General features: G+C 39.3%; 1 protein-coding gene across 1 annotated transcript; it reads left to right on the top strand.

The window, feature by feature from the left end:
- The first annotated feature begins 9960 nt into the window (after nucleotides 1-9960).
- On the top strand, nucleotides 9961-11055 carry LOC126752651 (cuticle protein). Its single transcript, XM_050463604.1, has 2 exons — nucleotides 9961-9972; nucleotides 10033-11055. Exons 1-2 carry the CDS (start codon nucleotides 9961-9963, stop codon nucleotides 11053-11055), a joined length of 1035 nt encoding a protein of 344 aa, XP_050319561.1.
- The last annotated feature ends 5154 nt before the right edge of the window (nucleotides 11056-16209 follow it).

Below are 16209 nucleotides of genomic sequence, written 5' to 3'. Positions count from 1 at the left end.
TTTAAATACAGGTAGAAAGATGGAAATCATTCCAAGGGGAAAAGCCCAAAATTGACGATTTTGTAGATCAAGGCCTTTCTGCGCGAGCTATTGTTTCCAAAATTAATAGAAATGCAAATGTCGTCTACAATTTTTAACGGAATTCGTCGTCATATGGAAAAAATATGAAAGGAAGACAAAAAAGGCGACAACAAAATCAGAAAGATATTTGGAAAATATTTCAAAAGTGACTCTGCAACAAAAAAATAAAGGATAAAAGTGGTTCCAGTGCCAGTGTTTCCACTGTGAGAAGAAGTTATGAGCAATCGGTACTCTAAAACCTTCGAAACAAAACCACCTCTAAATGCCCAACGGAAGGACTTTCATTTTGCGTCCTTTAATTTCGATGGTTAATTTAAAAATATTCTTATATTGAGATTACTGTATCTATTCAAGTGACGCAAATTTAAAAGCACATTTTTTGAGTTATTCATTAAAATACCAGTGGCGGATTCAGAGGGGGAAATGGAGGACATTTCCCCTCCCAACGGCACGATGCAGTTATCTAATATCTGACAAAAATTAGTAACTCCAAAATAAGGAAACAGCGGGAAAAGCAACGATAGTCATCCCAGCCATGTACAAATTTCACTTTTTAATTGGTATTTTTTGTGATATTCTATCTCTAACTCATTCGCTCTTCGTGATTCTTCAGAAAGAATCGATCGATCTGGCAAAGGCATCAAATAAGATAGATACACTGCTTGTAACGTTCCGAAATCGAAGACAAAAAGCTGAGGAACATTTTCGATTAATTTATTCAGCCACGAAAAAATGGCGGCAGAAGTGAAATTTGGCGAAAGAAAACCAAGAATCTGCAGCCGACAAACAAAACGCGAAAATTTCTGCGTGAAAACTTGCGAAGAATACTACGGGGTCTCAGTGTACATTCCTCTGTTGGATACAAGAGGCGAAGATTTGAAGACGTGCGACTTCTAGAGAAGTATTGGATGAATTTCAACTGAATTTGCTGCTACCAGAAAAAGTATGTGCTTTGAAAACCAAAGGAATGGAAAATCTTACTGACTGTTTGATATATAGATTCAAAGGCCTTTTGGATAACGACAACGTCGTGCGACGTTTGAAACTTAAAGGTGAACTTGATCACTGGCAGTGCCATTGGGGGCAGAAGCAAAGGGCAAAAAGTTACCGACTAGACTATGCCCCATAATTCATAGTTTTCTTCGCATATTCTGCACGCTTTCTGTGACGAATTCAAGCTCTGAACGCTCTTTTTCGACACTGCGGTGCATGAAAACATGGCTGAGGACGAACATGCTTCACGATAGATTGATCGGCCTGGCGTTGCTGCACAAGCATCATGACACTGAAGTCACTGCAAAAGAAGTTCTCGAGAGATTCTCAAAACTTGGCCCATATCGTTTTGTTTTGTGAAAATTTTCTATTCAATACATGAATTGACTACTGTATTAAACATTGCAATAAAGAATGTTACGCGCACGTGTACGATTTATAATGTATTTCTTCAGTTTAGTAGGATTTGATATAAGAAAGTTGATTTAAAATTTTTTCACCTTGATATTAAACTGTATAAAACTAGTATATTTCATATTATAATCTTCATATTTCAAGTACATGTTTATTAACCACACAATTAACATGCCTTAGACTAATAAAATTGTCCCAGGGTTTCACTAGAACACCTCAAATACAATCCTGTATTCAATAAAGTCAGCTGGATGTTCAAAAACCCTGATATTAGTTATAGGGGGGCCGGGTCAATTTTTTTCCCAAATCTATCCATTTTAGGCAGAAAGGTAAAAAGTCTGACTCATAGATGGCGCTACTAGTATTAAATCCATACGATTTTCAGTTTGCCTAAACCTTCAAAAGGCGTGTTCAAATTTTGGATCATTACTTTGTGGGTAATACCATTTTGAGTGAAACAACTTTTGTTATTGTGAAAAAATGTAATCAGGAATTTCGCTCTTTTTGAGGGCAAAAAAACTGTTTAAACAAAAACTTGGCTTGAAGAGGAGTTTGCGGACACTGCTCTAGGAAAATCAACAATCAAAAGATTGGTATGTTAAGTTAAGAAGTGGTAAAATGAACACCGAAAACGGTGAACGCAGTGGACGCCCAAACGACGTTGTTACCGACGAAAACATCAAAAAAAATCCATAAAATAATTTTGGATGACCGTAATTTCTTCTTCTTCTCTTCTTAATTGGCGTAGAAACCGCTTACGCGATTATAGCCGAGTTAACAACAGCGCGCCAGTCGTTTCTTCTTTTCGCTACGTGGCGCCAATTGGATATTCCAAGCGAAAAACGGAGTGGAGGTCTTCCTCTTCCTCTGCTCCCCCCGGCGGGTACTTCGTCGAATATTTTCAGAGATTGAGTGTTTTCGTCCATCCAGACAACATGACCTAGCCAGCGTAGCCGCTGTCTTTTAATTCGCTGAACTATGTCAATGTCGTCGTATATCTCGTACAGCTCATCGTTCCATCGAATGCGATATTCGCCGTGGCCAACGCGCACAGGACCATAAATCTTTCGCAGAACTTTTCTCTCGAAAACTCGCAACGTCGACTCATCAGTTGTTGACATCGTCCAATCCTCTGCACCATATAGCAGGACGGGAATTATGAGCGACTTATAGAGTTTAGCTTTTGTTCGTCGAGAGAGGACTTTACTTTTCAATTGCCTACTCAGTCCGAAGTAGCACCTGTTGACAAGAGCAATCCTGCGTTGGATTTCCAGGCTGACATTGTTTGTGGTGTTAATGCTGGTTCCTAAATAGACGAAATTATCTACAACTTCAAAGTTATGACTGTCAACAGTGACGTGAGTGCCAAGTCGCGAGTGCGACGACTGTTTGTTTGATGACAGGAGATATTTCGTCTTGCCCTCGTTCACTGCCAGACCCATTTGTTTTGCTTCCTTGTCTAGTCTGGAGAAAGCAGAACTAACGGCGCGGGTGTTAAGGCCGATGATATCAATATCATCAGCATACGCCAGCAGCTGTACACTCTAATAGAAGACGGTACCTTCTCTACTAAGTTCTGCAGCTCGAACTATTTTCTCCAGAAGCAGGTTGAAAAAGTCGCACGATAGGGAATCGCCTTGTCTGAAACCTCGTTTGGTATCGAACGGCTCGGAGAGGTTCTTCCCGATCCTGACGGAGCTTATGGTGTTGTTCAACGTCAATTTACACAGCCGTATTAGATTTGAGGGGATACCAAATTCAGACATCGCCGCATAAAGGCAGCTCCTTTTCGAGCTGTCGAAAGCAGCTTTGAAATCGACGAAGAGGTAGTGTGTGTCGATTCTCCTTTCACGGGTCTTTTCCAAAATTTGGCGCATGGTGAATATCTGGTCGGTTGTTGATTTTCCAGGTCCTGAAGCCACACTGATAAGGTCCAATCAGTTTGTTGACGGTGGGCTTTAATCTTTCACACAATACGCTCGATAGAACCTTATATGCGATGTTGAGGAGGCTAATCCCACGGTAGTTGGCGCAGATTGTGGGGTCTCCTTTTTTATGGATTGGGCATAGCACACTTAAATTCCAATCGTTGGGCATGCTTTCGTCCGACCATATTTTACAAAAAAGCTGATGCATGCTCCTTATCAGTTCTTCGCCGCCGTGTTTGAATAGCTCGGCCGGCAATCCGTCGGCCCCTGCCGCTTTGTTGTTCTTCAGGCGGGCGATTGCCATTCGAACTTCTTCACGGTCGGGCAATGGAACGTCTGCTCCATCGTCATCGATTGGGGAATCGGGTTCGCCTTCTCCTGGCGTTGTGCATTCACTGCCATTCAGCAGGCTGGAGAAGTGTTCCCTCCATAATTTAAGTATGCTATGGGCATCGATCACTAGATCACCTTTGGGGGTTCTACAAGAGTATGCTCCGGTCTTGAAACCCTCTGTAAGCCGCCGCATTTTTTCGAGAATTTTCGATTACCCCTGTCGGCCAGCTTATCAAGCTCTTCGTACTCACGCATTTCAGCCTTTTCAACTCTCGGTATCTATCCCGTCCATCGTAACGTTGCGAGGTAGGCAGCCTGTTTTCTCTCCCCGTCGTACCAGCTGTTCTTTTGCACTTTCCGAAAACCAATGGGTTTCGGTTGCAGCTGTACGTAAGGAATGTAAAATGCCGTCCCACAGTTCCCTTATACCGGATTGTTGACGAGTGCTCTCAGAGAGCAGGACTGCAAGCCGAGTAGAAAATCGTTCGGCTGTCTGTTGTGATTGCAGCTTCTCGACGTCGAACCTTCCTTGTGTTTGTAGACGTGTGTTTTTTGCTGCACAGAGGCGGGTGCGAATCTTGGCTGCAACAAGATAGTGATCCGAGTCGATGTTAGGACCTCGGAGCGCACGCACATCTAAAACACTGGAGACGTGTCTTCCGTCTATCACAACATGATCGATCTGGTTGGCAGTTTTTCGATCCGGAGACAGCCAGGTAGCTTGATGAATTTTTTTATGCTGAAATCTAGTACTACAGATAACCATATTTCGGGCCCCGGCGAAGTCGATCAGCCTCAACCCATTTGGGGATGTTTCGTCGTGGAGGCTGAATGTACCGACCGTAGAGCCAAAGTTACCTTCTTTACCCACCCTGGCGTTAAAGTCGCCAAGCACGATTTTGACATCGTGGCGGGGGCAGCTCTCATAAGTGCGCTCCAAGCACTCATAAAAGACATCTTTAGTCACATCGTTCTTCTCTTCCGTCGGGGCGTGGGCGTAAATCAGCGATATGTTGAAGAACCTCGCTTTGATGCGGATTGACGCTAGACGTTCATTCACCGGAGTGAATGATAGTACTCGGCGACGGAGTCTCTCTCCCACCACGAATTCAACACCAAACTTGCGCTCCTTTATATGGCCACTGTATTAAATGTCACAAGGACCTACTCGTCTCTGTCCTTGTCCCGTCCATCGCATTTCTTGGACGGCGGTGATGTCAGCCTTTATTTTTGCGAGGACATCAACCAACTGGGCAGCGGCACCTTCCCAATTAAGGGTCCGGACATTCCAGGTGCATGCCCTCAAATCGTAGTCCTTTTTTCGTTTGCCATGGTCGTCATCAAAAGGGGGGACTCTCATCCGAGACTGTGTTTTCTTTGTCATTGGTACTCTGATTTTTACGTAGCGGGTCCCAAACCCAGCGCACAACCCTATGTAGGGGATGTTTCGCGTTCTCACTTTAGCTCGCCTTCGAACGGATGTTTTTAGGCTACCCAGAGGATACTTGGTCAAAGACCGGAAGTAGTGAGCTGCTTGAGCCATGTGTAAAAGAATCGTTTCTGGCCACTCCCAAGTGAATGGCGATCAGATAACTTTCCTCACTTGCGTGAACTTCTACACATGACTCCATCCTCGACCGTAATTTCTATTCCGCAAAATTCTTAAGGAGGTATGTCTGAAAAGAAGAAGGGTTGTAACAAAAATTAATAACAACTGCATAATTAAATTACTTAACTGCACACACTCGAATTTCAAATCCGATTTTCTGCTCTACTTTAGTAAATAGCGGCGACCGTTAAGGCAGGCAGGTGAAGTATGAGAAACAAGGTGACAAAAAGACTCCGAATTATGATGATTCAGCTAATAGGCGCTGACACTCAATTTTTTTATAAACTATTTCTTTCTTTGATGTACATCATTTTTCCCCTTTTTGATTTGGGAATGAATAAGTTAGGTAATATTACATTAGTTAACAAAAAATTGCATGTTGAAATATGAAAGTCAAAAAATCATGGTCTTTGCAGTTTAATTTGAAAAACTTTTAATTTCTTATAGTTTTGACTTCCTTTTCACGCGTTGATTATTAGTGCATAAAACAATCTTAAAAGCAAGTCTTGTAACATGAGTCAATTTTCAGTTTCTAGCTTGAAATATATACGATATACATAAATATTTCGTCACCTAAAATGCAAAATAACGTAGCATCATTTTTCACAAGTTTAGAGGCGAAGGAAAAATAATATAATAGCAAGGACTAATATTGAAACAAAATTTAAGTTTGGTTATAAAATGGTTACATATTACCTTCAGGATACCAGCACAAATTACACCGGTGCTGTACCTATGAATTAAAAATGCATTTAAGGCGGTATATATATACTACTATATATGTGATATGTGAAAACCCTTAATGATTTATTATTTCTAAGTCTTCTTCTTCTTCTTAATTGGCGTAGACACCGCTTACGCGATTATAGCCGAGTTAACAACAGCGCGCCAGTCGTTTCTCCTTTTCGCTACGTGGCGCCAATTGGATATTCCAAGCAAAGCCAGGTCCTTCTCCACTTGGTCCTTCCAACGGAGTTCTTCGAATACTTTCAGAGCTGGAGTGTTTTCGTCCATTCGGACAACATGACCTAGCCAGCGTAGCCGCTGTCTTTTAATTCGCTGAACTATGTCAATGTCGTCGTATATCTCGTACAGCTCATCGTTCCATCGAATGCGATATTCGCCGTGGCTAATGCGCAAAGGACCATAAATCTTTCGCAGAATTTTTCTCTCGAAAACTCGTAACGTCGACTCATCAGTTGTTGACATCGTCCAAGCCTCTGCACCATATGGCAGGACGGGAATTATGAGCGACTTATAGAGTTTAGCTTTTGTTCGTCGAGAGAGGACTTTACTTTTCAATTGCCTACTCAGTCCGAAGTAGCACCTGTTGGCAAGAGCAATCCTGCGTTGGATTTCCAGGCTGACATTGTTGGTGGTGTTAATGCTGGTTCCTAAATAGACGAAATTATCTACGACTTCAAAGTTATGAGAGTCAACAGTGACGTGAGTGCCAAGTCACGAGTGCGACGACTGTTTGTTTGATGACAGGAGATATTTCGTCTTGCCCTCATTCACTGCCAGACCCATTTGTTTTGCTTCCTTGTCTAGTCTGGAGAAAGCAGAACTAACGGCGCGGGTGTTAAGGCCGATGATATCAATATCATCAGCATACGCCAGCAGCTGTACACTCTTATAAAAGATGGTACCTTCTCCAGAAGCAGGTTGAAAAAGTCACACGATAGGGAATCGCCTTGTCTGAAACCTCGTTTGGTATCGAACGGCTCGGAGAGGTCCTTCCCGATTCTGACGGAGCTCTTCGTGTTGCTCAACGTCAGTTTACACAGCCGTATTAGTTTTGCGAAATCGACGAAGAGGTGGTGTGTGTTGATTCTCCTTTCACGGGTCTTTTCCAAGATTTGGCGCATGGTGAATATCTGGTCGGTTGAGTCACTTTCACAAAATCCAAACATAACCACGCTACCTACTACATAAATACTAACACTTAACAATTCAGAATATAGATAAAGGTTTACCACAGAAATAACAGAGAGCTTTGTCACTTTCATAAGAAATTTTCCAGCCCTCAAATCGCTGCACAATTTTCGAACTTTGATAGTATTCTCCATACCTCAGTTCTTTTCATAAAAACAGACCTATCAAAAATTAACTCTTTCCTTAGACGCTATATACAGAATACAATTTTTTCCAACAATTTCCAAATATATGAACTATATAGTGACTTATTTCACTTTCTACCTAAAATATCGGTAAATCTGTGAGCCATGTTACCGAAATTTGGAGAAACATTAGTACGCTCTCATGTCGCGATAACAGTCATCATTGATGGTTACGTTCGCCCCGGCATCATTTTTGAAGAAATATGGACCGATGATTTTACCGACACACAAACCACACCAAACCGTTGTTTTTTCTAGACGAAATGGCTTCTCTTGAATATCTTCAGGTTGCTCTTCGTCCCAAATGCACCAATTTTGCTTGTTTATATACAAACTGAGCCAGAAATGGGCCTCACCGCTGCCCAAATTTTGACTCAAAAACGTCAGATCTTCTTGGAACTTTTCAAGAGCCCATAGAGCGAAGCGAAAACGCGCCAAGTCGTTCCATATGTCAGTCCAAGTTACTGCGAACGCAGTCAAATCGACTCTCCATGGTCTTCATGTACACGTGGTCTACTCCATCGAATATTATTCAATAATGAATGCTGGGTCTCAAGATGGTTGGTGGTGATGCGCATAGTACACACAGAAGAACGATTATGTTGACCATAAGTTGAGCGAAGCGCGCGAAACACGTTCTTTGCAGAACGTGAATATTCGTAATAAAATTTTGTAAACGTTGTTCAGGCGTAAGTCTCTCCATGATGAAATGCCAAACAATACTGAATAAAAAAATGACAATTTGACACGACTCACGAGTGGTCTGCAAAAAAAAAAGCGGTTGAAAAATGTACCTCTACTTTGATCACCCATAATAAAGATTTTCCATCCTGCGGGTGATTTTATACCTTATGGATCGGACAATAACTAAGATATCATAGGTTAATTAAATTACCGTATAATATTTGATATATGTACATACTATTGCTTCATTCCGAAAATGTGTGAAATTGATCCATGAATTACGCAAGGTCCCATATACATTTAAAGATTTTCGTGTTGTTCTTCTAATTAACTTTGTGCCCAATATGTCGGTCAGTGTGGGAGTTACTTTCATAAACTGTCGTGGATACATGTTCGCAAGTATGTTTGAGTAATGCTTAAACTTAATACAACCAGTTCAGACCATCCTCTAACCCCCAATTACCCTTAATAGTCATTTCCGACTTTCTAGCTACTTTTAAGCCATTTATGTTAGTATCAATCTCTGACATTTGTGGTTTAGTGCTGAACACGATTGAAATTAAACTAGACATTTGCTCTAAGTCTTACATACCTGATGATTGCCGCTTCTTGAGTGACTTCTTGATGTTATAAAAAAGAAACATTATATGTTTAACCTCTTTGGTTGAGTTTATATCATTTACAAATATCTAGTTGGTAGATAGGAGTGCCGCCCTATCGGGCTCAATTAACACTTGATGTGCCATTTTGATGATCTAGTTGAGTTAAATATGTTGATTTTAATATAAATATCGCGAACTCGAATCTAAATCCAATCATGATATGAAGTGAGTCTATGACACATAATATAGTTAAGAAGATGCCAAAACTGTTGGATGCAAATCATATCTTGAAGCAGTTCTTCCCGCGCGTCGAAGTTCAGCTCGTTGCTTTTAGAAAATGTTTTATCGTCAACTGAGCCGTTTAACGGGCTGTCTCTAGTTGCTCCTGTGTTCGAAAAGTCAAGGTCAAAATCTTCACTAACTAGACGCTCTTTCTGTGGCATTTTGGTTCCTCTTCAGAATAACTTTGTTGTATTTACATATATATTGATAATAGATAAATCCGAACTTTGAATTTTGCTTACTCTTTTATGGGAAATTTGAAGGCCCATATTATTTCAATAGCATTTTTTCTACTATGTCACCTTTTTTATAATAGGCTGCAAGAAAACGCGTAACGCTGACTAGTGTATTTATAGTACACGTTGGTACATAGACAAAAGCTCATACGTACATACATACATATGTTCGTACATAATAACTTCACACTAACTAGAAACCGAAAGTGTAAGAAATGCCCTAAAATAATTGATACGTAAGCTGCAGGGGCCATAAGTAACTATCATGCACACTTGATTTTTCGACACATTTCGGTTATGAATTTCTTTCTTTTTACTAAAGTTTTGGTATTGATGTTACAAGCAAACAACCAATATTTGGAGTACATTAGTAAATTGTTGTAATACAATGACTAAACCAATTTTTTGTCGCATAGGCTCTTTGCTATTGAACAATGTTCAATGTAAGTAGCCGGTGATATATTGTTATTGTTTTCATTGTTAATGTTATTATTGTTGTTATTTTTATTTGGTTGACCGACCGAAAATTCCCCACTTCATTATTGGCCACCCTTGCATTATAAATACTTCACGTGCTTCGTTGAAAGATCACAGTTACACACAGCATCCAATCAGAGCGAGTTGTCAGCGCTCAGTTTGTAATAACCGTAATTCATTCAGTGGATATATTTAACAAATATGGCTTTCAAGGTAATACAAATTTTAAGCGATTTCATAAGGATTCCTAACTCTTTTCCATTACCGTTACAGTTTGTGCTCCTCATTTGCGTAGCAGCAGCAACGCAGGGAATCGTTACCGCTGAATTCAACTACAATCCCGATCTATATAATGGCAACAATAGCAATAACAACCAAAACAACGGCGTGTATAATATAAATAGCTACAACGATAATGTCAAGCAGCCGGCCAACAGTTACAATGCGCCATTGGCAGCCCTCAACGCCTTTAACGGTAATGCGCCAGCGCCACCACAACAACAACAACAGCAGCAACAACCAAATTCCAATGGTTATAATTACAACCCGAATAATTATAACAACAACGCAGCTCAACAGCAACCAGAGAACCAACAAGGGCAGTCAGCGAGACAGAGCAACTATGATTTCAACAACGGCGCAGCCCAAAAGCAGCTCCCTAACTCCGTACCCACACCGGCTGGCTACGACTACAGCCCACAAAACTTTGCCGGTCTCACGTCATCATCGTCGGCTTCTGCTTCGGCCTCGGAATCTGATGCTACTTTCACCAAACTTGAGACATCCTTCAACTCACAAGCTCACCACCGCGCCGCACCTACCGCAGCACCAGTGGAGGAATACAATCCACCCGCCAAATACGATTACAGCTACAATGTGCATGATGACGAGACCGGTGACATTAAGTCCCATGCTGAAGCCCGCGATGGCTACTTCGTGCAAGGCTCGTACAGTGTGGTCGATCCAGATGGTTTCCAGCGCACCGTTACTTACACGGTGGATGGGCCTAGTGGGTTCAATGCCGTCGTTAATCGTGTGCCATATGCCATCAAAGCCGCGCGTACAATCGCTCTGAGCGCGCCAGCTTCCTCTGTCGCACCCGTTACTAAGCTAGCAGAGTTGCCACTTAGCAATGACATTTCGCTAACAGAATCTTCGGCAGTTTCAGCATCATCCTCCTCGGCTGCAGAGCAGAAAGCAATTGATACAGTAGGTACTGAATTACCAGTACAACCACATGACAGTTACTTGGCGCCCCCAGTCGATTCCCGTGACGGTAAAGGGCCTTACCCGTAAGAGCTTGCTGCTTTTTGCGCTCATTCTCTGTTACATACTTGTTAATTTCTTTGTAGTCGATTGAATTTTTTTATTATACACTCAATAAACCAAGTTAAATTTAAGTTTTGTTAGCCAAAATAACTTTTGTTTCCTTCAAACCATATTTAATACTGATATCCGATAATTAACCTCAAATTATGAACATATCATGTTGTTAAACGTGCACCGAACTTGAGTCCAAAATAGGTTTAGTTCTGACAAAGGAATTTGTCCCTTAAGAAAAGAGAACGATTTATGGAAACCTCTCATAACGAGTAGATAGATAGTTGTGAGAGGAAGTACACTGCGACCATTGGTCTATTGTGCCCATCATAGCGAACAAAAACCTTAATAAATCAAATAAAAAAGTTTTCCTAACAACCTGCCACAAGAAAATCTTAAAAAAACTACAGTCTGAAAATAAGTCAAACGGGTTGATAGCCTCGCCCACTTCCCATATAACGGCAAACTACTAAAACATTAAATTTTACATGCAGGACATTTTACATCCAAAAATAGTTTATAAGAGCCGGTGTCCAAATCGGACAATGGAAATGGCATTCGCCACTTTTAGGTGAAATCACATATCTCAGACATCCTCGAACGATTTCAATCAATTTCGGTGCATAACATTATTTTAATATGGGGAAATCGGATTAAAATCACAATTTTAAACTCCACCTGATTCTTTCAGATTTCAGTACATATATGAATAAAGCATCAGTTAATACAGTCATTGTACGAAGAAATTGTTTAGAAAAATCGTTAAAACTAACCAAAACTGTTTAAACCCCTATATAGCTACCATACAATATTTGATTTTTTACGAAAATCGGAATCAAAATATATATGTATGGAAAACTTTCAAAAAGGGTTAATCAGACCAATACTATTACAATACTTCCCTTAGCCTCCATTACCTAATTATACCCTGAACAGGGTATATTAAGTTTGTCACGATGTTTGTAACACCCAGAAAGAAGCGACGGAGACCCTATAAAGTATATGTATACTAAATGATCAGTATGTTGAGCTGAGTCGATTTAACCATGTCCGTCTGTCTGTCGTATAATATATACTGGTTTTAGATATCCTTTTGAAATTTTATTGCATTTTCTCTCTTCAAGGATTTGTCGGAACTATAGCATATAGCTTCCATATAAACTGAACGATCGGAATCAAGTTCTTGTATGGACTGAACTTCATAAATTTGGTACTTATTTTCTAAAGTAATCTCCGTAGAAATTGGTCAGATCGGTTACTATAGCATATATTATAAACTGAACACATAATTACTAAAAGAAATGCACCTGCGAAGGGAATATTAGCTTCGGTGCCGCCGAAGTTAAGGTTTTTTCTTGTTTTACTTAATATAACAATTTTCCAACTTACGGCTGACTTTATACACCATACACGTTTTTTCCAATCCTCGAAACAGTTGTTAAAATCAATTTCCGGAATAGTCTTCAATGCGATTAGAGATTCATTTTAATATCTTCAATTGACTCAAAACGGTTTCACCGGAGCGGTCGTTTGAGTTTGCAGAATAGCCAGAAGTTACACGGAGCTAAATCAGGCGAATGCGGTGGTTGCGGTGCGATACTGGCTGCAAGTTTGCCGCAAAACTTACGAATTATATCAGTTGATGTAGATAGCCGTCCTGGACATGGACGTCGTCACCGCGTTCTCGACCCTCTTTAAATAATTTGTACCAATCAAAAATACTTGCTGGTGAAAAACAATGATCACCGAAAGCCTTTTCCAATATTCTTAACGTTTCGCCACCAGATATTTGATTCCGCACCCAAAATTTAATGAAACTTCTTTGTTGAATAATTTCACTAATCGTAAAAATCGCCGAATGCACTTTATATACTTCAGAAAGACAAGCTTATACTAAACACTATTGATTATTTTGATGTGAGATTTGGCACATAGATATTTCAACGAATGGGTTTTCGCGCGAAAATTAAATTCAAAAGTTTTATTATTTTTTGCCCACAGCAATATATACATAAAGCAATACGAGTATAAAAATTATCTCAATGAAATAAGAGAACGTGTTTTACTCTTAACAATGAATAAGTGTGCCTAAAGTAGATACAATTGAGTGAAAACTTGACTTAGCTCCCAATTATCAAAACTAATACCAGGATTTTTGGACATTCGGCTGACTTTACTCCATATGATTATATATGAGGTCCCTTAATGAAACCCTGGGGGAATTTCATTAGTCCGTGGCATGTTATTTGTATATAATATTGGCAAAAATATATAAAACTCCCTTATGCTGCTTATAACCATTTTCGTCATTCTAACAAGTGTTAGGCTGAAGAAGCATTTTTTCTTATCTAAAATATAGCAATATAATTAAAAATGAGAGAAAGTACCAAATAAGATTGTAATCCATCCACGATTTCCTCCAACAATGAATGTTGAATCCTTTCGCAACACTTTTATACTCGTGCAACATGCTGCTGTAGAGTGTAATTTTTTGTTCACCTGGGTTTTGTATTACCTAAAACTAATCGATACAGAGACGAATTGATTTTTTAGTAAAAATTGTGATATCTTAATGAAACTTGGTACACGTGTTTCTTTCCGCGTTTGAAAATGGGTGTAATCGGATTATTCCCACAAAACACTATTAATCGAAAACCTATAAAATGCCTTAACTAAGCACTAAATTAAGGTAGAAAAATGTAATTTTTTACAAGGTAGAGCAATAGCTAGGATGGGGCTTAGAATTTTGAAAATACTGGCGTGGGCCCGCCCTCTAATTGTAATAATAATAATTTAATCTTGTGCCAAAAAATGGATTGAATCGGATTAATATTTCCCTTAGCCTCCATATACCTAACATAAAGATTTTCGAATTATCGGTTTACTTTATAACGCTTATATCGGCCAATATGTCAGTTATCTCAATGAAAATGAGAGAATAATGGATCTTTGGCCTTAAAATTGATGAAATCGGGTGAAAACTTTCCTTAGCCTCCATATAACTGGTAATTACGATTTTGAAACGTCCGGCTGACTTAACCCCTTATTGTTGTGTATATTGGGTAGTCGAAAAAGTCTTTGCGTATATCTATTCAAACCGGATTTCAACTTTTCTCATCATCCTGATCATTTATATACATAACTCTATATCTATCTCGCTTAGTTTTAGGTGATACATGCAAGCATTAGATGAAAAAACTATTATACTCTTTAGCAATAGGTTGCAAGAATGTAAAAAGCTTTCATACAAGAATTTGTTTTTGATCGGTTTGTTTGGTAGCTATACGATATAGTTGATTTTGATAGTTCAGATTGTATGGCAGCTTATGTTTCAGTGATTCGATGCCGGCGGTTTAGACAAATGAACAGCTGAGAAAGGACCTGTGCAAAATTTCAGATCGATATCTAAATAATTATTAGAATAGTTTGCGTATACACGGGGAGGCGGGCATGGTTTAGCGACTCAGCTTTTCATGTTGAACATTTATATATGTACATACATATGTACATATGTATTTATTTTATAGGGTCATTGGGACACTTAATATAACCCTTTAGGGTATCAAAACACAAAATTTATTAAATAAAAAACATATTATTGTAACGTCTAGACATGACAAGAAAACAGGGCAAAGGACATAGATTTAAGTACCAAAACCTTCATATTTTATATTTTTGGCATAATTTTATTTACATACCAACGTTTGAACTACTAAAAATAATTAGTTTTTTTGTAAATTTTATATTGCAGCTCAATATTTAGTTATACCGTTACGGCTGCACAACATTTTAAAGCATATTTTTAGGCTCACTTATTACTGTTAAACCAATTTTTGTGCATAAACTATTTTCATTACAAGGAAAATTTGAATATCTCAGGAGTCTCAGGTAAAGTAATAAAGTCTTATAAAGGTGATAAATAAAATTGAAATTCGGAGGCAGTAAGGGTCAAAACGGTTCACGAATACGTCTAATTTATGTTCGATTGTTAATTCATAAATTGGACATCAGTTTAGTAAGATGTTTTTCGTTGTAAACCTTTAAGTAGTATAAGGGAGTTGGGTTAGTATCGATCCGATATTATCCATTAACTATTATTATTAAGGTACCTCACATACAATCACCAATCATATGGAACAAAGTCAACCGGATGTCAAAAATATGTACTGTTACAAGCAAAGCATGTACTGTAATCATAGGGATAACTCAAACAATGATTGAAACAAAGTTACTTGTTCTGATAAAACCAAAATTAATAGAATAAGATCAGATGGGCTCCCATGGACATTGACTGATAAACGGATTGGTGTACAGGATCGGAACATGTGTAAAAGGTCGGTCGCAAAAGAAACAGAACCTTTTAAATATAACTGTTTCTGGTGGCGCCATCTATTGGTGGGTATGTGAAATAAAAAATTTGATCTCTTGTTGACATTTCGTAAAAATTTTAAGACAATTGGATAACTAGAATCGATGTTATCGATCAAAACGTGACAGCAGCTTTTGGTCATCGGTCGTAAAATGCAAAAAGCAAATATTAAATTTTGTTGTAAACTTGGGAAAACGTTTACTGAAACATTTCAAATGATGAAAAAAGTTTATGGTGATCAGTTCCTCTCCCGTAGTAATGTGCATGAGTGGCTTAAGCGATTCCAAGAAGGTCGTGAGGACCTCTGTGACCTCAAAAATAAAAACAATGCTGATTTGTTTTTACGATTCCGAGGGTTTTGTACACCGAGAGTTCGTCCCACCTGGCCAAACAATTAATGCTGTGTTTTACCTTGGTGTTATGAAGCGTCTTTTGTCACGCATTCGTCGTGCTCGACCACAATATCGTGAGGCAGGGTCCTGGCGCCTGTTGCACGATAATGCGCCGTGTCATCGGTCGACGCTTGTCACTGATTTTTTGACAAAAAACTCCATATTAACCATTAAATCACTCACCCTACTCACCTGATCTGGTACCCTGTGATTTTTACCCATTTGGAAAACTTCATTTGCCCATGAAAGGACACTGGTTTCAGGACATTTCAGCTATCCAAAAGGCGACGACCGATATTCTCAAGAGCATTCCGAAAAATGACCTCAAACACTCATTTGAACTGCTAATTGAACGGGCTAAACGCTTTA

The sequence above is a fragment of the Bactrocera neohumeralis genome, chromosome 3 (genome assembly GCF_024586455.1).
Source record: "Bactrocera neohumeralis isolate Rockhampton chromosome 3, APGP_CSIRO_Bneo_wtdbg2-racon-allhic-juicebox.fasta_v2, whole genome shotgun sequence".
NCBI classification, from domain to species: domain Eukaryota; kingdom Metazoa; phylum Arthropoda; class Insecta; order Diptera; family Tephritidae; genus Bactrocera; species Bactrocera neohumeralis.
The sequence above is the reverse complement of the archived record's forward strand: the minus strand, read 5'-3'. Positions and strand labels throughout refer to the sequence as shown.